This window comes from Palaemon carinicauda, chromosome 45 (genome assembly GCF_036898095.1).
Source record: "Palaemon carinicauda isolate YSFRI2023 chromosome 45, ASM3689809v2, whole genome shotgun sequence".
NCBI classification, from domain to species: domain Eukaryota; kingdom Metazoa; phylum Arthropoda; class Malacostraca; order Decapoda; family Palaemonidae; genus Palaemon; species Palaemon carinicauda.
Window position 1 is genome coordinate 26226179 of NC_090769.1, and position 27637 is coordinate 26253815.

General features: G+C 38.6%; 1 protein-coding gene across 5 annotated transcripts in view; it reads left to right on the forward strand.

Annotated features, from left to right (window-relative positions):
- The window catches only part of LOC137634767 (sphingomyelin phosphodiesterase-like), a 138299-nt gene that overhangs the window by 103971 nt on the left and 6691 nt on the right, over positions 1 to 27637 (forward strand). For 4 of the 5 annotated variants that reach the window (XM_068367290.1, XM_068367291.1, XM_068367293.1 and 1 more), the window contains 9 exons: positions 4157 to 4290; positions 5409 to 5573; positions 6301 to 6528; positions 7869 to 8041; positions 15905 to 16096; positions 16629 to 16799; positions 20432 to 20624; positions 22355 to 22539; positions 23088 to 23273. In XM_068367290.1, coding sequence (XP_068223391.1) covers positions 4157 to 4290; positions 5409 to 5573; positions 6301 to 6528; positions 7869 to 8041; positions 15905 to 16096; positions 16629 to 16799; positions 20432 to 20624; positions 22355 to 22539; positions 23088 to 23273 — 1627 coding nt within the window. Of the gene's footprint in view, positions 1 to 4156; positions 4291 to 5408; positions 5574 to 6300; positions 6529 to 7868; positions 8042 to 15904; positions 16097 to 16628; positions 16800 to 20431; positions 20625 to 22354; positions 22540 to 23087; positions 24220 to 27637 lie in introns of those variants that run through there. The other variant, XM_068367294.1, reaches the window with a different exon arrangement.

The window sequence follows — 27637 nt, forward strand, 5'->3', positions numbered from 1 at the left end:
CCTGCCCTAGGGCATGCTGGGAAAACAACAGAGGTCAGGGTCGTGCTGGTGAGGGGGTGGGGGGAGGGAAGGTTTCTGGGGTGTAACCAGGTTGGGGGGGGGGGGGCCTCTGCTCGAGAGCTAACGCATAGAGTGACCTATTTATCTGGGACGTGGTAAGTGTTATGAAAAATACAATTTTCTTAGGAATTGTCATATTTGTTGGCTGTAAACACCTTGATGCTGAGTCGACCTCATTATTATTATCATTATTATTATTATTATTACGACTACTACTACTACTACTAACAGATAAGCTACAACCCTTGTTGGAGAAGCAGGGTGCTATAAGCCCAAGGGCTCCAACAGGGAAAAATAGCGCAGTGAGGAAAGCAAAGATGGAAATAAATAAACTTTAAGAGGAGTCATAAACAATCAAAATAAAATATTTCAAGAATAGTAACAACATTTGAATAGATTTTTCGTATATAAAGTATAAAAAGTTTAAAATAAATAAGAGGAAGAAAACTAGGTATATTAAAGGAAATGTATTAAGTATACATTATTGTTAAGTAATAAGGGTTTTTATTTTCCGTCTGTATTTATTAAAGATTTAAAGGATGCTCATGAATGGCAGAGGCAGGGGACAGTGACATTGCCCTAGCAATCAGTACAATGCCCTAGAGACTGACTATATATGATCAGCGCCCAAGCCTCCTCTTCACATAGGGAAGCTAGGACCTGGGAGGGCCAGGCAGTGGCTGCTGATGACTTAGCAGATAGACCTATAGGCTCCCCCAAACCCTCCAACCTTAGCTCACAAGGATGGTAAGGTTGCAGACACTAATGGCACTAACGAGTCTGAGCGGGACTCGAACCCCCGACTGGCAAACACCAGGCAGAGACGTTACCAATCAGGCCACAGAAACCCTATTTATTATTAGAAAGGGGCGTATAAGCCCCTTTGGTATAAGCAAGACAAAAGACTGGTGAACGCCAGACTGGGGTTCGAGCCCCGCTCAAACTCGTTAGTTCCTTTGGTCCCTGCAACCTCACTATCTTTGTGAGCTAAGGATTGGGGGTTTAGGGGTAGCCTATGGGTCTATCTGCTGAGTCATCAACAGCCATTACTTGGCTCTCCTTGGTCGTAGCTTGGGTGGAGAGGGGGCTTGGGCGCTGATCCTATATGTATGGTCAGTCTCTAGGGCAGTGGTTCCCAACCTTTTTCCTGTCATTTCCCCCCTACACCCAGTTCAACCATCCAGATTTCCCCCTTCATGCCCCACCCAGCCCTCATGCCCACTCGCCTGCCTCAGAAATGGGCATGATATTCCAATTCTCCCCTTGAATATCATGTCAGTGAGAACTGATAGGATCATATCACAATTGAATGGCTAACAACAAGTTGCCGCACGTACTATGTGGACATTTTCCGCTTGTTTTAGTTAGTAGGTAGTGTAATTATTTCCCCCCTGGAAGCTTCAAATTTCCCCCCAGGGGGAAATTTCCCCCAGGTTGGAAACCACTGCTCTAGGGCATTATCCTGCTCAATAGGACAGTGTCACTCATGAGTGGCCTTTAAACCTTGATTCCTTTAAACTACAATTTGAGGCATCCTGGTGCATTTGACATAAAGTGATATTTCACATCGTTTGTAAACAAAGATGTGTGAGATTCAAAGAAATGATTCATCTTTACAATTAGGGTAATGCTTACATACTTAGTACTGCTATAATACTGCATGCTATTTTATTGCACTTCTCACAAGCATGTTATGTATTATATAGCTCTTAGAAATATCTTATCAGCTGTCTTCTCAGTCTAAAATACCTTCTCAGTTTAGAATAGTATTTTGTATTAAAATAAGGAGTAAATTATGTTATATCCCAATATAATTCTCTCTCTCTCTTTCTCTCTCTCTCTCTCTCTCTCTCTCTCTCTCTCTCTCTCTCTCTCTCTCTCTCTCTCTCTCTCTCTCTCTAGGAGTTATAGTAATGATGATGAAGAATAAATTATATCAATACAATTCTCTCTCTCTCTCTCTCTCTCTCTCTCTCTCTCTCTCTCTCTCTCTCTCTCTCTCTCTCTCTCTCTCTCTCTCTCTCTCTTGTTAAGAGTTATAGCATTGATGATGAAGATGAAGAATAAATTATATCAATACAATTCTCTCTCTCTCTCTCTCTCTCTCTCTCTCTCTCTCTCTCTCTCTCTCTCTCTCTCTCTCTCTCTCACATTTTATTGGGAGTTATAACCTTGAGTTAGGTTGCCATGTGAAAATCCTTTCCTGGCAGCTTGGGGGGACAGAGTTTGAATGAAGGAAATGGTATGGCCTTCAATGGCCTTCAACATTCATGTCGGTTCTACTTCCATCCTCTGAGGACCATTAATGCTTTTACTATTGTAATGGCTGTCTTCCTGAAGGGGGCAGATGGCTAGACCTCCATAGTTGCTTGCCTGAGACAGATCCTTACATGTGTATGTTGAGGTATTGGTATGCTTATGACAATGAATGTCCTCAAGCTGATTTATAAATTTAATAGGATGAAAAGAGTATACATATAGATTTATAATAGGATGAGAAGAGTACAAATATATTAAACTGATTTTTATAGTTTATATATGAACTATATGTTTTGATGTTGCTGTTTTTGAAATATTTTATTGGTAATTATTTCTTATATCGTTTATTTATTTCCTTATTTCCTTTCCTCACTGAGATATTTTCCCTGTTGGTGCCCTTTGTCTTATAGCATCTTGCTTTTCCAACTAGGGTTGTAGCTTAGCCAATAATAATAATAATAATAATAATAATAATAATAATAATAATAATAATAATAATGAAAATAAGAAGAAGAATAACAATAACAATAACAACAACTAATAATAATAATAATAATAATAATATATGCCTATATGTGTACATATTGGTACTTGGTGATGACAAAAATTAACAATTTAAACTGATTAATTACTAAGATATTACCCTGCTGTTGTAAAGAAAGGGTAGCTTCTGTTGAAGATCAAAATATATCTGGGAAATATCAGTTTAACTGGTATGTTTTGGATAATAGGAAAATGTCCAACTTTAAGAAGGCTAAATGCTTAAACAAAATATGTAGTAGGCTGCATATTTTGAAAATGATTCAATTAACCATCCAACTAAAGTGCCAATTGGGAAATTAGATTATGCGTATAGTTGTAATATTCTTGTTTTTAATAACGATATTTTTTGGGCTCGAACCATGTCGTCCTGATGGAGGTTCCTCAAAGGCAGCTTTCTACTTGGGATATTACTGGATCGAGGTCTTACATACTAGTCGCTCTCTCTCTCTCTCTCTCTCTCTCTCTCTCTCTCTCTCTCTCTCTCTCTCTCTCTCTCTCTCTCTCTCTCTCCGCCTTTAAACTTCTACGAGTTTAATAGCAGTATTAAAAGCTTGTTTATTTGGGTGTTTCATCGTTGTGTATGTATATAGATATATGTATATATATATCTATATATATATATATCTATATATATATATATATATATATATATATATATATATATATATATATATATATATATGTATATATATATATCTATATATATATATATATATATATATATATATATATATATATATATATATATATATATATATCTATATACATACACAACGATGAAACACCCAAATAAACAAGCTTTTAATACTGCTATTAAACTCGTAGAAGTTTAAAGGCGGAGAGAGAGAGAGAGAGAGAGAGAGAGAGAGAGAGAGAGAGAGAGAGAGAGAGAGAGAGAGAGAGAGAGAGAGAGAGAGACCGGCTAGTATGTAAGACCTCGATTCAGAAATATCCCAATTAGAAAGCTGTCTTTGAGGAACTTCCATCAGGATGACATGGTTCGAGCCCAAAAAATATCGTTATTTCTTGTTTTTAATAACGATATTTTTTGGGCTAGAACCATGTCGTCCTGATGGAGGTTTCTCCAAGGCAGCTTTCTACGTGGGATATTTCTGAAATATCCCAATTAGAAAGCTGTCTTTAGGGAACTTCCATCAGGACATGGCTATCGCACCCGAAAATAGATTTTTCCTATGTCATAATCTGTTATTTAAGTGAAAATACCTACATTCGTACCGTTAGGGAGCTATAGTAACTGCTTATCTCGTTTATTTATTTATATGTTTTTTCGCAGGAGTGGGTTTATTGCAACACTACGTACAGAATGGGAAGACCAGAGATGACATCATTAGAGCGGCCTCCAAGCTTTGCACTTCTTTCAAAATTGAGACACCCAGGGTCTGCTTTGGAATAATCCACCTCATGGCAGTGAGTAGCAAAGGGTGTGGAGGGATATTGTAAACACAAACACACACACACACACACACACATTTATATACTGTATATTCAAATAAGCCATATATTTTAATACACCAATATCTGGATTCTCTTATCGTCCTCGGGATCAGGGTCCCAAGGTGGAACAACTCAAAGACAATAGCTTCTGACCGGCCAGGAATCGAACCCTGGTCCAGGAAACTTATAAAACAGTTACATAGCACTTTGTGGCTAAGTGCTATCTCACTGTCATATAAGTTTCCTGGACCAGAGTTTGATTCCCGGCCGGTCAGAAGCTGTGCTATGTCACTGTCATATAAGTTTCCTGGACTAGGGTTCGATTCCTGGCCATTCAGAAGCTGTGCTATGTCACTGTCATATAAGTTTCCTGGACCAGAGTTCGATTCCCGGCCGGTCAGAAGCTGTGGTGTGTCACTGTCATATAAGTTTCCTCAACCAGGGCTCGATTCCCGGACGGTCAAAAGCTGTTCTATGTCACTGTCATGTAAGTTTCCTCGACGAGGGTTCAATTCCCAGCCGGTCAGAAGCTGTTGTCTTTGAGTGGTTCCGTCTTGGGACTCTGGTCCGAGGTCGATAGGATAATCCAGACATTAATGTATTAAAATATATGGCTTATTTGAATATGAAAAACATGTCTAAATGTGCAAAATCTATCATATATATATATATATATATATATATATAATATATATATATATATATATATATATATATAAATATATATATATATATATATATATATATATATATATATATATATATATATATATATATATATATATATAAATATATATATATATATATATATATATATATATATATATATATATATATATATATATATATATATATATATATATATATATATATATATATTATATTTATATACATATATATATATATATATAGATGACTCAGCCATGTCATCCTGATGGAAGGTTCCTTAAGGTAGCTTTCTAAGGATATATATATTTGTGTATGTGTGACCCTCTATTTGTTTGTGCACAAACATGAAACTTAAATTTCCCTAAGAAAAAATATTCCTGAATATCCTTTAAACCCTGTCATTTCCCAATGTCGTCCCCCAGGATGAAGTCGTCTACGTCGTGGAACAGCTGGTGATGTCCCCCGACGAGATCTGCGGCTTCGTGATAGGGGATATCTGCGGCGTGCCTTACAATCCCTACCACGAGTGGAAAGTGGCCTTCCCTCCCATTCCAAAGCCTTACGTCCCTCCGCCACAAGCTCCTCCCGTAAGTATTACTGTACACTTATTATTATTATTATTATTATTATTATTATCATCACTTGCTAAGCTACAGCCCTATTTGGAAAAGCAGGATGCTATAAACCCAGGGGCCCCAATAGGGAAAATAGCCCAGCCAGGCTTTATTGTCACGTATCATCTACTCTACATATAATTCTTTTGCAACTTCAAAAGTTTAAACTTGCAGCAAATGTTTATGTTGAAAAAGCTGACGTAAGTCTTTTTTATAGTTTATATATGAAATATCTGTTTTCATGTTGTTACTGTTTTTTAAATATTTTATTTTAATTTTTCATTACTTCTCATATCATTTATTTATTCCTTATTTCCTTTGCTCACTGGGCTAATTTTAACGTGTTTGAGCCCATGGGCATATAGCATTCTGCTTTTCCAACTAGGGTTGTAGCTTAGCAAGTAATAAAAATAGTAATAATAATAATGATAATAATAATACTAATAATAATAATAATAATAATAATAATAATAATTGTGTTTTATTTCAATTGTTCATTACAGCTCCCATAGTTTATTTCCTTATTTCCTTTCCTCACTGGGCTATTTTCCCTGTTGGAGCCCTTGGGCTTATAGCATCCTGCTTTTCCAACTAGGGTTGTAGCTTAGCAAGTAATAATAGCAATAATAATAATCATATTGATAATAATAATAATATTAATAATAATAATAATAATAATTCTTTCCCTTTTCCTACATAGGAAGGAATGCCTACCCTCAAGGTGCTCCATCTCTCGGATACCCACTTCGACCCCGAGTACCAAGAGGGGTCAAATGCAGAATGCAACGAGCCCCTTTGTTGCCGGGCAAACTCCGGTCCCATGACCTCACCTGACCAGAGAGCTGGACTCTGGGGAGACTACCGCAAGTGCGATACTCCATTGAGAACCATAGAGAGCATGCTGGAAAATATTGCTTATTTACATCCCGTAGGTATTATTATTGTTCTTGTTGCATTCATTTTTTTGTATTCTGTAATTTTGTAAGCTGTGAATTACCAGCAGAAATGTGGGTTATTGGGACAAATAAACGGATTTTGAGCGAAGCGAAAAATCTATTTTTGGGTGAGATCGCCATGTCTTCCTGATGGAAGTTCCTAAGGTAGCTTCAAAAGGATATCGCCATGTCGTCCTGATGGAAGTTCCTAAGGTAGCTTCAAAAGGATATCGCCATGTCGTCCTGATGGAAGTTCCTAAGGTAGCTTCAAAAGGATATCGCCATGTCGTCCTGATGGAAGTTCCTAAGGTAGCTTCAAAAGGATGTATATAATATATCCTTTTGAAGCTACCTTAGGAACTTCCATCAGGACGACATGGCTTGAGCCCAAAAATGGTTGTCTATAAAAAGAACAAACTAAGTTTTCTCATTAGATTACTTGTAAGCATATGATTTTTTCTCTGAAAAGAAGGACTATGCTGTTTTATATATATCTTTTATTTAGTCCAGATAATTTTTAATTACCTTTATTTAATCTGTAACTTCAGATATAGTAAGTTAACCCTTTTACCCCCAAAGGACGTACTGGTACGTTCCACAAAATCAATCCCTTTACCCCCATGAACGTACCGGTACGTCCTTACAAAAAATGCTAATTTTTTTTTTTTTTTCATATTTTTGATAATTTTTTGAGAAAATTCAGGTACTTTCCAAGAGAATGAGACCAACCTGACCTCTCTATGACAAAAATTAAGGCTGTTAGAGCAATTTTAAAACAATATACTGCAAAATGTGCTGGGGAAAAAATTACCCCCTGGGGTTTAAGGGTTGGAAATTTCCAAATAGCCTGGGGGTAAAAGGGTTAAGTTTTTCAGGTTTATTCTGATTTGTAAACACAAAAATGTGATAGTGATCTGCAAGAGCTGATGGTAATATGTTTCTACTTATTTTTTCTGCTTATTGGTATTTTCATTTTGAGATTTTGGTTTTGCAATGAAAAAACAAGTTGTTACTGTTCTTGAGATATTTTATATTTTTTATTCAATACTTCTTATATATGGTTTTTTCCTTGTTTCCTTTCCGCACTAGCTTACTTTACCTGTTGGACCCCTTGGGCTTATAGCATTCTGTATCTCCAACTAGGTTTGTAGTTTAATTAGTAATAATAATAATAATAATAATAATAATAATAATAATAATAATAATAATAATAATATGAACTCAAAAAGAAAAATAAAGGCAAAAACTCCTACCGTATCGTGTTTCACGAAGATTCAAGAGTTCGTAGAACATTTTCTCATACATCATTAAAACTGGGTTCGCTTACTTTCAGGATATAGATTACATCATCTGGACTGGGGACTTGCCCCCACATGACATTTGGAATCAGACAAGAGAAGGAAACTTGGAGATCCTCAAGTCTACGGTTCAGCAACTTCTCGATTACTTTCCGCACACCCCTATTTTCCCAGCTCTCGGGAACCACGAGGCTGCCCCAGTGAACAGGTAGAATGGAAGAAGTATCTGAATATCAGTAATGCATGCAATATAAGGTTTTCCTTATATTTTATTTTTAATTTAGAAAAGTCTTTCTTGATACCACACACACACACATACACCTCGATGCTCTGGGCAGGGCCTCAGTGAACAGGTAGAATACAAGATGTATCTGGGTATTACTAATACGTGCAATTTAAGGTTTTTCCTTATAATATTTTTTTTAGTTTAGAAAAGTCTCATGGTAAACACACATTCACCTAGATGCTCCGGGCGGGGCCCCAGTGAACACGTAGAATGCAAGAAGTATCTGAGAATCACTAATGCATGCAATAAAAGGTTTATCCTTATAATATTTTTTTTCTTTTTAGAAAAGTCTTTCTTGATAACACACACACACACACACACCTAGATGCTCCGGGCGAGGCGGGGCACCCTCTTAGACCAACGGTCATAGCCCCCACAAATTCTTTCTTGGTGGTAGATAGTGATTTTTATATATGTATTCCTTTGCCCTTTACCAATGAACAGTTATCAATGAAAACCATCTTATCCTTCAAAAGTGTTATGTACCGTACACAGTTTGTCTGAATGTTTTCAGGTTTAGGTCTGCAGGTAGACTGGCACTTTTTGTTTATATCCACATTAATCTAGAGGTTGTATGAATGTTAACTGAATATGTTATTTTTATTAATAAAATAAATTTTTGAATATACTTACCCGATAATCATGTAGCTGTCAACTCCGTTGCCCGACAGAATTCTATGGAGGGATACGCCAGCTATCACAATACTAGAAGGGGGTGTACTTACCAGCGCCACCTGTGGCCAGGTACTCAATCATTTGTTGTTGACACCTCCTCAATTATTCCTCGGTCCACTGGTTCTCTCTGGGGAGGAAAGGGAGGGTCGATTAAATCATGATTATCTGGTAAGTATATTCAAAAATTTATTTTATTAATAAAAATAACATTTTTCAATATTAAACTTACCCGATAATCATGTAGCTGATTCACACCCAGGGAGGTGGGTGAAAACCAGTGTACATGATTAAAGGATAGCTAAGTATCCCAAATTTCATATAACAGTTATCTCAAATAACAATGAAATAATAAGTACCTGGTAAGGAAGTCGAATAGAACCGTTACTCTGCCTTTTATTTAAAGTTCGTCTTCCTTACTGAGCGCAGCGTTCCTCTTGGAGGCTGAATCAACCCAAAGGTGCCAAAGTACAAGGGGTTGCAACCCTACTAAAGGACCTCTACCAAACCTTTAACCCAGGCGCTTCTCAAGAATGAATAGACCACCCGCCAAATCCAAGGATGCGGAAGGCTTCTTAGCCTACCGTAACAACCATAAAAACAACAATAAAAGTATTCAAGAGAAAGGTTAAAAAGGTTATGGGATTAAGGGAATGTAGTGGCTGAGCCCTCACCTACTACTGCACTCGCTGCTACGAATGGTCCCAGGGTGTAGCAGTTCTCGTAAAGAGACTGGACATCTTTCAGATAAAATGATGCAAACACTGACTTGCTCCTCCAATAGGTTGCATCCATAATGCTCTGCAGAGAACGGTTTTTATTAAAGGCCAACGAAGTAGCTACAGCTCTTACTTCGTGGGTCCTTACCTTCAGCAATGCAAGGTCTTCCTCCTTTAAGTGAGAATGTGCTTCTCTGATCAGAAGCCTTATATAGTACGAAAGCCCATTCTTGGACATGGGTCTCGAGGGTTTCTTGATGGCACACCATAAGGCTTCTGACTGTCCTCGAATAGGTTTAGACCTCTTCAGATAATATTTGAGAGCTCTGACAGGGCAAAGAACTCTCTCTAGTTCGTTACCTACCATGTTGGAGAGGCTAGGTATTTCGAACGATCTAGGCCAAGGACGTGAAGGAAGCTCGTTCTTTGCTAGGAATCCAAGCTGAAAAGAACATGTAGCTGATTCGGTTGTGAAACCAATGTTCTTGCTGAAGGCATGAACCTCACTGACTCTCTTAGCTGTTGCAAGGCAAACGAGAAAAGCAGTCTTGAGGGTAAGATCCTTGAAGGAAGCTGACTGGAGAGGTTCGAACCTAGATGTCATAAGGAACCTTAAGACTACGTCTAGATTCCAGCCTGGAGTGGAAAGACGACGTTCTTTAGACGTCTCAAAAGACTTGAGAATGTCTTGAAGGTCCTTGTTGGAAGACAGGTCCAAACCCCCGTGGCGGAGGACTGAGGCCAACATGCTCCTATACCCTTTAATCGTAGATGTTGAAAGGGATCTCTCATTCCTAAGATGAAGAAGGAAGTCAGCTATTTGGATCACAGAGGTATTGGTAGAGGATATTGAATTGGCTCTACACCAGCTTCGGAAGACCTCCCACTTAGACTGGTAGACTCTACGAGTGGAAATTCTTCTAGCTCTGGCAATCGCACTGGCTGCCTCCTTCGAAAAGCCTCTAGCTCTAGCGAATCTTTCGACAGTCTGAAGGCAGTCAGTCGAAGAGCGTGGAGGTTTGGGTGCAACCTGTCTACGTGTGGTTGACGTAGAAGGTCCACTCTTAGAGGTAGAGTCCTGGGGAAGTCGACTAGCCATTGAAGTACCTCTGTGTACCATTCTCTTGCAGGCCAAAGGGGAGCAACCAGCGTCAGCCGTGTCCCTTCGTGCGAGACGAATTTCTGCAGAACTTTGTTTATAATCTTGAACGGAGGGAATGCGTACAGGTCGAGATGGGACCAGTTCAGAAGAAAAGCATCTACATGAACCGCTGCAGGGTCTGGAACAGGGGAACAATAAAGCGGAAGTCTCTTGGTGATGGAGGTGGCAAACAGGTCTATGGTAGGTTGACCCCACAAGGTCCAAAGTCTGTTGCACACACTCTTGTGGAGGGTCCATTCCGTGGGAATGACCTGATTCCTTCTGCTGAGGCGATCCGCTGAAACATTCATATCGCCCTGGATGAACCTCGTGACCAGTGTGAGGTTTAGACCTCTTGACCAAATGAGGAGGTCCCTTGCGATCTCGTAAAGGCTCCTCGAATGGGTCCCTCCTTGCTTGGAGATGTAAGCCAAGGCTGTGGTGTTGTCTGAATTCACCTCCACCACTTTGCCTAGCAGGAGGGACTTGAAGTTCAACAGGGCAAGATGGACTGCTAACAGTTCCTTGCAGTTGATGTGGAGTAATCCTTGTTCCTTGTTCCATACTCCTGAGCATTCCCGTCCGTCCAAGGTCGCACCCCAGCCCGAGTCCGATGCATCCGAGAAGAGATGAAGATGGGGGGTCTGGATGGCCAATGATAGACCCTCCTTGAGAAGAAGATTGTGCTTCCACCACCGGAGAGTGGTCTTCATCTCTTGGTTGATAGGGATAGAGACTGCTTCTAGAGTCGAGCCCTTGTCCCAATGAGCTGCAAGATGGAATTGAAGAGGGCGGAGGTGGAGTCTCCCTAGCTCGACAAACAGGGCCAGAGATGAGAGGGTCCCTGTGAGACTCATCCACTGTCTCACTGAGCAATTGCTCCTCTTCAGCATGCTCATGATGCACTCTAGGGCTTGGTTTATCCTGGGGGCCGATGGAAAAGCCCGAAAATCCCGACTCTGAATCTCCATTCCCAGGTACACAATGGATTGGGAGGGAATGAGTTGAGATTTCTCTATATTGACTAATAGACCTAGGTCTCTGATTAGATCTAAAGTCCAAGAGAGGTTCTCCAGACAACGACGACTCGTGGAGGCTCTCAACAGCCAGTCGTCTAGGTAGAGGGAGGCTCTGATGTTCGATAAGTGCAGGAATTTCGCTACATTCCTCATCAGATGAGTAAAGACCATAGGAGCTGTGCTTAGGCCAAAACACAGGGCTTGGAACTGATAGACAACCTTTCCGAAAACGAATCTCAGGAAAGGTTGGGAGTCTGGATGAATGGGAACGTGAAAGTATGCATCTTTCAAGTCCAACGAGACCATCCAGTCCTCCTGTCTGACCGCTGCTAAGACCGACTTGGTCGTCTCCATTGTGAACGTCTGCTTGGTGACATACTCGTTGAGAGAGCTGACGTCCAGCACCGGTCTCCAACCTCCTGTCTTTTTGGCCACAAGAAAGAGACGGTTGTAGAAGCCCGGGGATTGATGGTCCCGGACTATAACCACTGCCTTCTTCTGCACAAGTAGCGACACCTCCTGTTGCAATGCTAGCCTCTTGTCCTCTTCTTTGTAGTTGGGAGAGAGGTTGATGGGCGATGTGGTCAGAGGCGGTTTGAGGCAGAATGGAATCCTGTAACCGTACCTCAGCCAACTGACAGACTGTGCGTCTGCACCTCTCTTCTCCCAGGCTTGCCAGAAGATCTTGAGCCTGGCTCCTACTGTTGTCTGGAGAATCTGAGAGTCAGTGCTTTCCCTTAGATGTCCTGGGTCCTTTCCTAGACTTGCCCCTGTGAGAGTCTGGACGGGAGCTTCCTCGGCTGGGGGCTCTACCACGAAAGGGCGGTATGAACCTAGTGGCCGGGGTATCAGCCACTGGAGAGCGATAAGTCTTGGGGACAGAGGTGGTAACCTTAGACTTACGAGCCGATGAGGCTACAAGATCGTGCGTGTCCTTCTGTATCAGGGCAGCCGACAAGTCCTTAACTAGCTCCTCGGGAAAGAGGAACTTTGAGAGTGGAGCAAAAAGGAGCTGTGACCGCTGGCACGGTGTAATGCTGGCTGAGAGGAAGGTATACAGTTGTTCCCTTTTCTTCAACACCCCTGATACAAATAACGACGCTAGCTCACCCGATCCATCCCTGATAGCCTTATCCATGCAGGACATAATTAGCATGGCAGAGTCTTTGTCCGCAGGAGATGTTTTCTTGCTGAGGGCTCCCAGGCACCAGTCGAGAAAGTTGAACATTTCGAAAGCTCTGAACAACCCTTTCAGAAGATGATCCAGGTCTGAGAAGGTCCAACAAACCTTCGAGCGTCTCATCGCAGTCCTCCTAGGCGAGTCCACCAGACTTGAGAAGTCAGCCTGGGCAGAGGCAGGAACTCCCAAGCCTGGTGCTTCCCCTGTGGCATACCAAACGCAACCTTTCGAAGCGAGCTTCGTTGGAGGGAACATGAAGGAAGTCTTGCCCAGGTGTTGTTTAGACTGAAGCCACTCCCCTAAGGTCCTTAAGGCCCTCTTGGAGGATCTAGCTAGGACAAGCTTAGTATAGCTCGACTTAGCTTGTTGAACGCCTAGCGAAAACTCAGATGGAGGAGAGCGGGGAACAGCAGAGACGAAGTGGTCAGGGTAAAGCTCTCTGAGTAGAGCCAAGACCTTTCTAAAATCAACAGACAATGGAGAAAGCTTAGACTCCTCCACGTCTGATGAGGGATCAAGATGTGCCTCCTCATCATCCGACACTTCATCAGCAGAAGGTAGCGAAGCAAAAGGACCAGAATGCTGAACCGCAGAGTCAGAACGAGTAGGAACAATAACAGAGGTTTCCTCAACTTGAGGGAAAACCTGAGGTTCAGACTGCATAGGCTGAACAACAGTCGGAGCAGAAGGCAGGTGCATGGGTGAAGGAGGTTGACTCCTAGCAAGAGTTGCACCCAAGGCTTGCACAAGCTGAGCGGAGGACGGAGGCGGAGTAGTCCGTTCCTGTTCCTGAGAGATGAGTGGAGCATGAGAAGGTTGAGGCTGCGCAGAACAAGGTAAAGTTCTAGCAAGCTGAGGCTCCTGAGGCGCAAGTCCATGGTGTAGATGAGCTTGCCTAGATGAGGGTTGAACTCGGTGCAGCGCTGGTTGAGCAGACAGACTCACGGAGGGGAGAGGTTGTTGTACCCCAACCGAGAGTTGCACCACTGGTGGAGCAGCAAGGGGAGGAGGAGGAAGAGTGTAACTCTCCTGATCCCAAAGCAAGGGTTGCCTTAAAGAAGGCTGAGGCTGAACAACACTGTGAACAGCAAACTCCGAAAGTGGTTCAACATCGTACGCCTGGCAGATGGTGCTGCGACCAGGCGGAGCAGGTGCAGGCTGGGCGAGCACAGGCGGAGCAGGTGCAGGCTGGGCGAGCACAGGCGGAGCGAGAACAGGTGGAGGGAGTGCAGGCGGTGCAACACTCTCAGCCCGACACTCACGCATCAAGTCCGAAAGCTGAACTTGCATGGACTGAAGCAGGGTCCACTTGGGGTCGGCAGAAACGATAACAGACTGAGGTAAAGTCACAGTCGGGGTCTGTATAGGCAGAACCTTACTCCTCTTGGGCGGAGTACAGTCGACCGATGACAGAGGCGAGTCGGAGCTGAGCCAATGACTACAACCTGGCTGAGCACTCGCTGACTGAACTCTACGTTTGAGCGGTCTCGAGACCTGAGACCAACGTTTCTTCCCTGCATGAAGATCAGCGGACGAGAAGACGGGCTCAATCGTCTGCGGGTGGGAGTGACGGTCTAAGGAAGACACGCCCGCAACCACCGAGGATAATTCTGTGCGCCTAACAAGGCCTGTCGAACCCTTAAGCCCTTCGACATTGCTTCTCCCCTGGGCATGGGAGCTTGCAAGAGGTCCCGGACTGGGAGGACGACTGGCTCGCACAGAAAAATCCTCACGCACCACACTGGCACCACTAGCACTTGGCACTGCACAGACACTAGCACTCGTCACAGCACTGGCACTATTTCCACCCACTGCACTCTTGACCTTCAGTTCTTTAACCTCGGCCATCAGAGACTTATGGTCACTTACCACTGATTCTACTTTATCTCCTAAAGCCTGAATAGCACGCAAAACAGTTGACATATCAGGCGGAGGGCACACAGTAGGTTCGGGGGTAGCCACTACAGGGGTAGGAAAAGGTAGGGGATCATGAGGTGAGGAAAACATAGAAGAGTGAGAAGAACTTCTCCTAACTCTAGTTCTCTCTAACTTGGATGAATATTTTAAAAGACGTACAAAATCCAATTCCGAAAGTCCGGCGCACTCCTCACACCGATTTTCTAATAGACAGGGCCTGTCCCTACAGTCAGAACAAGCGGTGTGAGGATCTACCGAGACCTTCGGAATACGCCTATTGCAAGACCTACATCGTCTATGGGAGGGAGCTTGCGAAACGTCAGACATCTTGTTTCAAAGAGTAAGTCCAAGGGTGATCCAAAAACAAGCAAAAATTCATTAACCGTTAATCAGAGTTTATATAAAAGCTAACTAGCTAATATAAAAAGGATTCCAGTATGCGACAGCCGTTAATCTAAGAGAATACTTCACCAAATATCCATGAATAAACTCGAAGACCATGAGCGTATCCCAGAACGTCTAGCCGGAAGCACGACAGAGGAATAATTGAGGAGGTGTCAACAACAAATGATTGAGTACCTGGCCACAGGTGGCGCTGGTAAGTACACCCCCTTCTAGTATTGTGATAGCTGGCGTATCCCTCCATAGAATTCTGTCGGGCAACGGAGTTGACAGCTACATGATTATCGGGTAAGTTTAATATTGAAAACTATATATTCAATAAAGTATAATGTATAATATCCTAAGCTCTCTCTCTCTCTCTCTCTCTCTCTCTCTCTCTCTCTCTCTCTCTCTCTCTCTCTCTGATGCGATACTACCTTACCTAAGTTTCTAATTAATATGGAAAGTTTTTTGCTTGGTTCAGTTATCTTTGTTGTTTATCCATATATTCTGAATTACAATATTTGCATATAAAAAATACAGTAAGTACGTAAAAATTTATCGAAGCAGGTGTATTGAAAATTTATTCTATCTTTCAAGTAACAATTTATCGAAGCAGATATATTAAAAATGTATTCCATCTTTCATTTTTCAAAGTAAAACAGCATCAACTTGATAGGTATCTTATAATACTAGAGAAATATTCAAACTCCTTCCGGCATTTCCAGAACTGATTAGTCTCCCATGTCCTTCCAGTTTTCCTCCGCCTTTCATTGGCGGTGATTATGGCGTCAGTTGGCTGTACGATGAACTCGATCGGCAGTGGAACCATTGGCTTCCCGACGAGGCGTCTCCAACGGTCAGAAAAGGTGCTTTCTATTCTGTTCTGGTGCGAACTGGCTTCAGAATAATATCCTTGAACATGAACTACTGCAATAATAAAAACTGGTATGAAGATTGTTTTCTGTCTTTAATTTTATATTCTTTAAAACTTTTTGACAGTGTGCTTGAATAACAATTGTAGTTTTAGGAAGTTTTTGCATCTTGAGACCATAAAAAGTATCACAGGAAATGAATTGGTCTTCGAAAATTCCAAGATGATTAGTCTTAATAACTACATTTTATACAGGTTCATTTTATGAGGTTTTATTATACTGTTTTTTACAGTTAAAATCCCTTTTTTAATGGTTTGTGCACTGTTAAGAAAATAGATGTCTATGTAAGGTGTTTTCTATATGGTAAAGTCCTCTCGAATTTAATCGTGATAACATATTTTTAATTGTTATTGATATTAAATCATTGAAGATTAATTTAGTATAAACTAGCTCTCTTTTTTTCCTTTTCGTAAGAACTAAGTATTATTTTTGTACAGCAAAATTGTATATATTGACTTTTAAACGTTTTCTGCACTTTTACAATGACTTTTATCTTATTCTGTTTAAGTCCTTGTAGAAAAATACAAGAGTCCTTCTCTCATCAGGTGGTTGCTTATGAATTCAACTGATCCGGCACAAGAACTTCAGTGGTTCATCTACGAACTTCAAGGAGCAGAAATGAGGGGCGAGAAAGTTCATGTCTTGGGGCACATTCCTCCTGGCCATCATGATTGTCTTAAAGTGTGGAGTCATAATTACTACACTATTGTAAATAGGTATTATTATTATTCTTATTTTTATTATTATTTTGGGAGGAACGTAGAGAGTAGAGGTCCCCATTTTGTTTTTGTTTCATTTGTTGATGTCGGCTACCCCCCAAAATTGGGGGAAGTGCCTTGGTATATGTATGTATGTATTATTTTTATTATTATTATTATTATTATTATTATTATTATTATTATTATTATTATGATTAATATTACTGTATTATTATTATTAGCTAAGCTACAACCCAAGTGGAAAAACGAATGCTATAAGGCCAAGGACTCCAATAGAATATAGCCCAGTGAGGAAAGGAAATTAGGCAACAGATAGAATAGTGAGCCTGTGTGTGTCCTCAAGCTAGAGCACTACAACTACCATTCAAAAAAATTTGTTAAAGATAAATATTGTTTCGTAAATACAATCTCTTCTTCATAGTTCAATACTTTCAAGTTCTAGCCAACCAAAATTTTACGAGAAAATCATCTTGGGCCTCCAAGGACTGAATGAAGCACTTTGATTGGGGTTATGCGTTCCTATATATAGGGTTATAAACTCCTATATATCACCTGCATTCTCCAATTGGACACTTTTCTCACAAATTAATACATCTGCACTTGATTGGAAGGTAAAGATAATGACTCTCAACATGACGTATCTTTGAAACATGAAGTTTGTTTTGAGAAATATCCATGAACTCATTCGCAATTCTTTTCTGCACTAAATTTTAATATCTTATGAGGCATAATGATACCACGCAAAAGAATTTGATTTTCCCTACGATATAGAATTGCTCTAAAAGCTTTTGGTGTGTCGCTCATAATTACCTTTTATTTGAAATGGCATAGAAGTTGACAGATCAGACGAGGTCATTGGGCTGTCCATTCTTTTTGGCATATAAGATTAAATTAAGTTCAAGACGCTTTCCATGAAAGGTTATTCGATTATTGTAGAATATTTTGATTATTGGTCCGTAAGAAGTGATCTAATGAGTTAGAGGTGTGATATTTAGTAATATTCCACCCTGCTGTCAGCAAGCATGGCCAAATTAAAATTCAGAAAGGAACTTGTGAGTGACTTAAATCGGATGGAGGTGGAAGCTTATTGACATCTTCAGAGTGATGCATGCTTGGTAGTAATATTTTTTTAAATGTTTGGTAAGGAGAATTTAAGAAGCATTAAGTGACCAGGCACTCTCCCATGCAAAATGAGCAACCTATGTACGTTATTTATCTGTTCCCTGGCAAGGCAGGGAATGGGTACCTCAATTCTATAGAATTTTTTATTCAGGTTTTATAGGTATTCCACCCTTTTCTATTTGGTATGGGATATTACCAGATTTGTTTTCCTGAAGATGATTATAGCATCTTTCTAGATCTGTTTGTACAATTTGATAGTGGAGATCTTAGCAGATATAAAAAACTATAGTCCATTTCTTTTATCGAGGCAGATTTGCACCGACTCGCAGCGGTGCCCTTTTAGCTCAGAAAAGTTTCCTGGTCGCTGATTGGTTAGAATTATCTCGTCCAGCCAATCACCGATTAGGAAACTTTTCCGAGCTAAAAGGGCACCACTGCGAGTCTGTGCAAATCTGCATCGCTAAAAGAAATTGACTATAGATAGTTGTAGCCAAAATTCAATTTTGCCCGCCCCTGGGGCCCTCCCCTCATCCCTGGGGCCCTCCCCCCGCCCCTGGGGCCCTCCCCTCACCCCTGGGGCCCTCCCCCCGCCCCTGGGGCCCTCCCCTCACCCCTGGGGCCCTCCCCTCACCCCTGGGGCCCTCCCCTCACCCCTGGGGCCCTCCCCTCACCCCTGGGGGTAATAGCCTTTACGATTTTGATGGTATATATGTGTATTGTAAAGATGGTTAGGTCATATAATATGTTTCCTGGGTGAAATAAATAAGGAAACAAATGAGATTCATATACTGAATCACACTTGTTAAGGCCACTACAAGACTGTAATATTGTTCAGCAATTCCCAAAGGCTATCACCAGGCATTTACTGAGCCTCAAGAGACTGAACACAGGAGAGATATGCGACAGATTTGAAGTCCATCCAGGCTACTTTAGCATGAGTGTTATTTTTTAATGCTGGGTGGAGACATCTATAGTAAAAAGACATTTATTTATTAATTTAAGGGAAGGTCAAAATTATACTATCAGGTAAAGTAATGAATTACAATTACATTAAGACTATTATTCAAGTCCATCTAGGCTACTTTAGCAGGGGTATGATTTTTTTAATGCTGGTTGGAGACATCTATGTTAAAAAGACGTTTATTTATTCATTGAAGGGAAGGTCAAAATTATACTTACAGGTAAATTAATGAATTACAATTACTGTACATTAAGACTATTATTCAAGCTTGTGTAAACCCATAATATTTTGGGTGTTAGGAGTGAGCACTTTAGAAACTGAACCTAGACCATTTGAAAACATGAGTAGTCTGCATAAAACAGGATGGAAAACTATTGATAACTATTGTAGTCATGACCAATAGCAAGATACAATGGTTTGTAATAATGTCAGGAAAAGACCCCCCAGATCACACAATAGCTATTAAACCCAGCATATCATCACTGCTGGAAATGCCTGTAAAATGATGTCACTGTATGTTAAACTCAAGATTCAAACTAGGTACTCTGTTGTCTTATTATTTTGGCAATAATATTTACTACATTTATTTTATTATTTTTCTACAGTATTTACTATTCTTCTATTAACGTGCTTCTTTTCCCATTTTGTATGGGGTAAGCACAGTTGCCTTCTTTTTGAAAGACTTTGCTTTGGCTTTGGGGTAGACCGTAGTCCCAATACGTTGCCCTGTCTGACATCGATTAGACTTCGGTAGCGTATGTTCATGTGTTGCACCAGTCACCATTTTCCTTCCTCCCAGCAGCGAGTAGTCCTGGCGCGATTAGGTCGACAGTTTGAGATGTGTGAGGTGTCTATGTTTTTATAAGGTGTTGGAGTGGCTTTGTGTGTGTATTAGTTTGTACCACCCATTTGCTTTAAGCAAACCTATCCGTCAATGACTTAAATAATACTGAGAGGAGATATTTTCTTCAGACTGAGTTATTCTATACAAAATATGCTTATTCAACTCTTACTATATCTTTTTTTTATTCTAGTATTATGACAAAGATTTTATGCCCAGAATATTCAGTTCTGAAATATATCAGATTATTTCAAAAAAGTGTTTTGTATGAAAGCTCATGCTCCATACTTGGTTATGAATGAGTTTTCCTATTTATTTTAATGACAACATATCTTGATCTTCATGGAAACATTGAGTGTGGCTGGTAAATAGTCTGTTTTCTGGTTTTTAGTTTTAAACATTGTTGTTTCATTATGACCTCATGAAGAGGAATATATGTGTAGGTTCTGTATTTTTAGGAGTCCAGTATTTGTTAGGCTGGGAGGAACGTAGAGAGTAGAGGTCCCCTTTTTGTTTTTGTTTCATTGTTGATGTCGGCTACCTCCCAAAATTGAGGGAAGTGCCTTGGTATATGTATGTATGTATGTATTTAAAGAGCAAAAATCAGAAGTTTCTTAACTTCACTCTCTGAGTGACAGATTTATTGTACAGTACTTACAAAATTTGATATTAGAGGAAAAATCTTAATAAAACTTTTACTTACAGATTTGAAGCCACAATTACAGCTCAGTTCTTTGGGCATACCCATTTCGACGAGTTTGAGCTCTTCTATGATGAGCACAACCCCCACAGAGTGACCAATATTGCGTATATTGGGCCTTCCGTTACCTCGTACTACAAGCTTAATCCAGGCTATAGACTTTACACTATTGAAGGAGAATATGAGGGCTCAAAAAAGGTTATGTATTGATTACTTTCTTTATGATTTGAGCATATAATAAATCATTATTGCATAATTTTAACCCTTTTACCCCCAGGCTATTTGGAAATTTCCAACCCTTAACCTCCAGGGGGTTATTTTTTTCCCAGCACATTTTGCAGTATATTTTTTTTTAAATTGCTCTAACAGCCTTAATTTTTGTCATAGAGAGGTCAGGTTGGTCTCATTCTCTTGGAAAATGCCTGAATTTTCTCAAGAAATTATCAAAAATATGAAAAAAAAAAATTTATAGCATTTTTTTGCAAGGACGTACCGGTACTTCCATTAGGGTAAAGGGATGGCTTTTGTGAAACGTACCAGTACGTCCTTTGGGGGTAAAAGGGTTAATAACTACTGTACTGTATTGAAAAGAATTACCTAAGTCTTTCATCCAATGAATGTGGTATTAACTTTTTCCACCAAGGAAGAAATTTGTTTCTCCTGTAGTTTTTCATCTATTCATAGAGTTTTCAACTTTCGCTTACTATATTCAGGGACTTTCAATTTGCCTGAATATAATTTTCAGAAGCTGTCAGTTATTATTTTTTTAATGTAACAATCTATTTTCTGTTTTTCATGGTTTTATGCATTAAAGCTTATCGATAGAAATTAATGTTTCATTTATAATTTCTCAAGTCTTCCATGTTTATGTTTTGAAACAATTAGTACTTAATCCATCTTTATAATAAAAATTCTGTTGTACATTTGTTAAGACTGATAATGTTACTATCTGTTTTTATCCCCCATTTTTTTATATGAAAATTAATAGGCAGAAGAGTCAAGGTCTTTAACATCTCATATCATTTCCTTACATTGAACGTCAACAGATATTATTTTAGATTGCATGCTCTTCCTCCTTTCCCATGTGAGAACTAAGAACTAAATTCTGACTGGAATTCATAAGCTAGGCCTATATTGCATATCTTACAATGTACCACCATGTTTATTTTTAATCCTTACTTTGATAAGAAGGCTTCAAGAATTCACTCGTTTACCATGACCTGATATGGTTTACAAAATTCCTACAATAATCAACCCTTTTACCCCCAGGCTATTTGGAAATTTCCAACCCTTAACCCCCAGGGGGTTATTTTTTTTCCCAGCACATTTTGCAGTATATTTTTTTTTAAATTGCTTTAAAATCCTTAATTTTTGTCATAGAGAGGTCTGGTTGGTTTCATTCTCTTGGAAAATGCCTGAATTTTCTAAAAAAAAAATATCAAAAATATGAAAAAAAAAAAATTTATAGCATCTTTTTGCAAGGACGTACCGGTACGTCCATGGGGGTAAAGAGGTGGCTTTTGTGAAACGTACCAGTAGGTCCTTTGGGGGTAAAAGGGTTAAAAATATCATTCATAAAGATCTTGTTTTATGTTAAGAGTACATATGATTTTTATTTAAATAATCATATACTTTTTATATATATGATTTCAAATGATTACTAACTAATTATTGAAGATAATTTAATCATTGTAAACTGGAATAGGTTATCAATTCCCGTCAAAATGAAGTATCAATAGCCCCTATTTTTCTTCCATAATAGAATTTAATCATTGTAAACTGGAATAGGTTATCAATTCCCATCAAAATGAAGTATCAATAGCCCCTATTTTTCTTCCATAATATAATTTAATCATTGTAAACTGGAATAGGTTATCAATTCCCATCAAAATGAAGTATCAATAGCCCCTATTTTTCTTCCATAATAGATGGTTATTGATCATGAAACTTGGGTCATGAATCTCGATGAAGCCAATCGTGACGGGAGGCCAAGATGGTACCAGTTGTACTCCGCTCAAAGGGCTTACAAAATGAGGAACCTCCTCCCACAAGAGTGGAATAACCTTGTGTACAAAATGATGTTAGAAGACGAACTTTTTGAAAAATATCTCAGGTAAGACGATTTAATTCAGTCGGTAGAAGCATCAGCTGATAGGTGTGAGGTTCTGCTGTTATTATTCACTCATCATTTGAAAAGTAACATTTTGAATAGTAGAGGTTTTCTGTTTAGAATTGAAGGATATATCCTACTAATTGACACATTGCACGGTTTGAATAGTAAAGTTTTATGTTTATAATAGAAGGATATATATTACTAATTGGCACATTGCACGGTTTGAATAGTAAAGTTTTATGTTTATAATTGAAGGATATATCCTACTAATTGACACATTGCACAGTTTGAATAGTAAAGTTTTATGTTTAAAATTAAAAGATATATATTACTAATTGACACATTGCTCAGTTTGAATGGTAAAGTTTTATGTTTAGAATTAAAGGATATATCCTCCTGATTGACACATTGCATGGTTTGAATAGTGAAGTTTAATGTTTAGAATTGAAGGATATATCCTACTATTTGACACATTGCACATTTTGAATAGTAAAATTTTCTGTTTAGAATTGAAGTGTATGTCCTACTAATTGACGCATTGCCAACAGGTTCTACTGGAAGAATTCTATTGCACAAGAAGAATGCGATGAAGAATGTAGGAAACGTATGTTGTGTGACCTCAAGTCAGGTCGTTCCAACGACCGGAAAAGGACATGTGCCAAGCTCAATGAACAAGCCAAGCTAAGGGAGCGAAATGATTGGAAAAACTGGTTCTACTCAGGCCTGACTGTGACGTATGTGTGGATAACTGACGTTTTCAGTTTTGGGTGAAATGCGGTGCTTCCACTGACTACAAAATTTACGCAATGCTTGTCCTCTACCTATTCTCTTTATATCGTGCTAGAATATTTATTTATTTATAATCAACTGTATATAAACTGGAACTTTTTAGTATTAGCTGGTAGTGTCTTATTCTTGCTTAGCTACATGATTTATTGCTAATAAAGAGCTGAAATGCGATTCATATTCCCAAAGGTATATATTAGAAAAATAAAAAAGCTTAGAATAAGTAAGTAGCTATAAGTACAGTACTCAAAATTAATATGTTCTCATCTAAAGAGATTGAGGCCCTAGTTTGCTTTTTAAATAATTTTTTATTGCATAAATTAATTTAGATAAACTATACATACAATACAGATACATATATTCATTTCTATCAATACAGTACTGTATATTTCAACTTTCAGATGTAGATTTTAAAGTTTTATTTTTTTTATTTTACTTATACAGTACTCCCATGTCAGGCTTGGATTTAAAAGTAAAGTATAGAATCCTGCAAAAGGATTTTTTCAAACCATACAGTGAAATTTAGGTGACCAGGATTCTTGTAGTTTGTAGTTGTAAATGATAATTTTTCAACTGATCATAAATGGCTTCGCCAGTATCCGCATAGGAGCAAATGTACATTGTGAATTGCATATAATAATCTAATTATTAATAATAATTTTTGTTCCTTTTCACAAACACAGTACATTCTGCAAAAGGTTTTTTGTCTGACCATACAAAGTGAAAATGTAGCTGACCAGGAAACTTGTAGTTTGTAGTTGTAATTCAGTAGTTCCCCTATAAGAGCAGGTCTCTTCACCTGCAATACCTTTTCACCCTATTATACCTTGTATTTATGTCTAAGGACTTACATCTGTTATTTACTTGACCGTAAATTAGATTTTTATTACATTGCGACTTTTATTCATAACCTTACTCTTAGTATCTTATCACTCTTATTAGATTTACTCAAGTTTTCTTCCTTATATTGTAGTGTTATTACTTGAAATTACTTATTCTTAGATATGTTTTCACTTGCATGAGTATATATCTGTAGACTGATCTCGAGTATTATGCTTTTTATACTCTAGTATAAGCAGCTTACTTGTTTGTAGGAGTTTTGTTCCTTAATGTTTAAATTCTTTAGAAATACTTCATTCAGCTTTCTTAACCCTTTTACCCCCAAAGGACGTACTGGTACGTTTCACAAAAGCCATCCCTTTACCCCCATGGACGTACCGGTACGTCCTTGCAAAAAAATGCTATAAAAATTTTTTTTTCATATTTTTGATAATTTTTTGAGAAAATTCAGGCATTTTCCAAGAGAATGAGACCAACCTGACCTCTTTATGACAAAAATTAAGGCTGTTAGAATAATATACTGCAAAATGTGCTGGGAAAAAAATAACCCCCTGGGGGTTAAGGGTTGGAAATTTCCAAATAGCCTGGGGGTAAAAGGGTTAAGTATCAGGGGGAGGCAATGCAATCATGACTTCCAAGAAGATAAAGTCAGTATCTCTCTAGTGATGGTGCAAATTGAGAGGAAACCTAAGAATTGGGCACTCCATGTTGTACAACAATACAAACAGGGCCTACATAACTCATGGTATCCCTACGAAGATAAGAATGACTTCTGAAAGAGACTTTATATTGAGAAATACAGTCAGTCAGTTACTGCATTTTGGCATTAAAAGAGGGCATTGGGGGAAAATGCATTTCATGGCTTTTTACATAGATTTTGAGGGCTCTAAATGTCAGCTGTGGAGCAGATGAGTTTTCAAGAACTATAGATGAAAACTGTGTTTATTCTAGACTGACGTGGAGTCCAAGTTCAAGTCTTATTAGAAAATTATATTCTTAACCCTTTTACCCTCAAAGGATGTACTGGTACGTTTCACAAAACTCATCCCTTTACCCCCATGGACGTACTGGTACCTTGCAAAAAACTGCTGTTAAAATTTTTTTTGGATATTTTTTATAACTTTTTGAGAAACTTCAGGCATTTTCCAAAAGAATGATACCAACCTGACCTATAACAAAAATTAAGGCTGTTAGAACAATTTAAAAAATATATATAGCAAAATGTGCTTGAAAAAAAAAAAACCCTGGAGGTTAAGGGTTGAAAAGTTCCAAATAGCCTGAGGGTAAAAGAGTTAAGCTAAGTTTCGTATTGAGACTCTGCTATCTTTCTCACTCAAATGTCTACCAAAAGTCTGATTTGACTGACTCAACTTAATGCCAGTCATTTTTGTAGCAGTGGTCTCAACTGAGAGAGAAGGACAATTGCAAGGATCTACAATTTGAAATGTATGAAATATCTTTCAGATTGTTTAGTTAACCCTTTTACCCCCAAAGGACGTACTGGTATGTTTCACAAAAGCCATCCCTTTACCCCCATGGACGTACATGCTATAAAATTTTTTTTTTCATATTTTTGATAATTTTTTTTTTAGAAAATTCAGGCATTTTCCAAGAGAATGAGACCAACCTGACCTCTCTATGACAAAAATTAAGGCTATTAGAGCAATTAAAAAAAAAATATACTTCAAAATGTGCTGGGAAAAAAATAACCGCCTGAGGGTTAAGGGTTGGAAATTTCCAAATAGCCTGGGGGTAAAAGGGTTAAGAAATGGAAAATAATATAAGAAAATGTTGCTTGGCTTGATTCTCAGCTACCATCTAGTAAAGTAAGCTTATTTCTTAGTCTGTTGTTACTTTATATTTCTTTTATACTATGGCTAGTGAATGAATAAAGTATTTATACTGCATACAGTCGATTCTCTTCCATTTCACTTACTCCTTAAATTGATGACATGACTATTTTAAGAATACTAAGAATATTGTTCTTAAAATATTTCATTTTAATTGTTCATCACTTCTTGTGTAGTTTATTTATTTCCTTTCCTCACTGGGCTATTTTTCCCTGTTGGAGCCCTTGGTCTTATAGCATCCTCCTTTTCCAACTATGGTTGTGGCTTAGCAAGTAGTAGCAATAATAATAATAATAATGATAATAGTAATAATAATGAGTAATAATAATAATGATAATAATGCTAATAATCGTAAGCTGTGTTGAAGGTATTAACTGTACATGGAAAGGGTATACTGTACTATAGTCCATTTCTTTTATCGAGGCAGATTTGCACCGACTCGCAGTGGTGCCCTTTTAGCTCGGAAAAGTTTCCTGATCGCTGATTGGTTAGAATTATCTCGTCCAACCAATCAGCGATCAGGAAACTTTTCCGAGCTAAAAGGGCAACGCTGCGAGTCGGTGCAAATATGCATCGCTAAAAGAAATGGACTATAGTTAACAGCATTACTACTAAAAGATCTACAAAAGTTGGAGTTTCAATGTTACTGTAGTTCATTTATATTCAAAATCTGCATGTTACTTAATATTTAAACCTGGTTGAGTACAGAAGTTTATTAGAGGTGAGGAAAATTTCCACTTGTATTCTCAATATCATCATCTTCGTCAGCCGTAACTAGTCTACGGCAGGGTAACGGCCTCAGACATGTCCTTCCACTCGCGTCTGTTTATGGTCTTTCTATGCCAGTCTATACCAGAAAATTTTCGTAACTCGTCAATCCATCATCTTCTCTTCCTTCATATTTTTTCTGAATAAACAGGAGTAATTATGGGATTTCAATCATGAAACATTGCTAGGCAAGAAAATAATTTTTATTATGATACAATTATTTACATGGAAGAACAGGCATTGTGACAGTTTTTAACTATTGGATATGGCGTATTTTCTGATCTATATCTAACCAGGCAAAGGGAAGAGCTTAATTAAAAAACATTTATGGTGCTAATATGTTTCCTCTGCAGATTGACAGCATCTTAAAAATAACTTAAGTTTCAATAACAGAAGGAAACATGTCTATTATTACTGAAATTTAAGGTTCTGTGTACTAGGAAATGAATATTTTTGTGTAATGTATATGCAGAGGAATTCCTCAGCTATCATGGATGCTACATACCAAACACCCCAGCATCCTGCAATAGGTAAAAAATCATGACGTGGAAACAGTACTCTAAAGCATATTTTTTCCATTATTTTTATGATTTTATGTTTTTTTTACGATTTTTATATATCTAAGTTTCCGTAAACTCTCCCCACACTTATATTCTTTCTACACTTTTAAATACTGTTTAAACTCAAATTTTCTAAAACTTGATTAATAGTCATGATGGTCAGCTGTGCAGTACTGAACAATTTAGATGATGAGACAAATGTAATGCATAACAAATAAGAGTACAGTATTAATGTTCTGAAGGCACCAATACAGCTGTAGCTTTATCAGGTGGTTCAATAACTTTATCATTGTT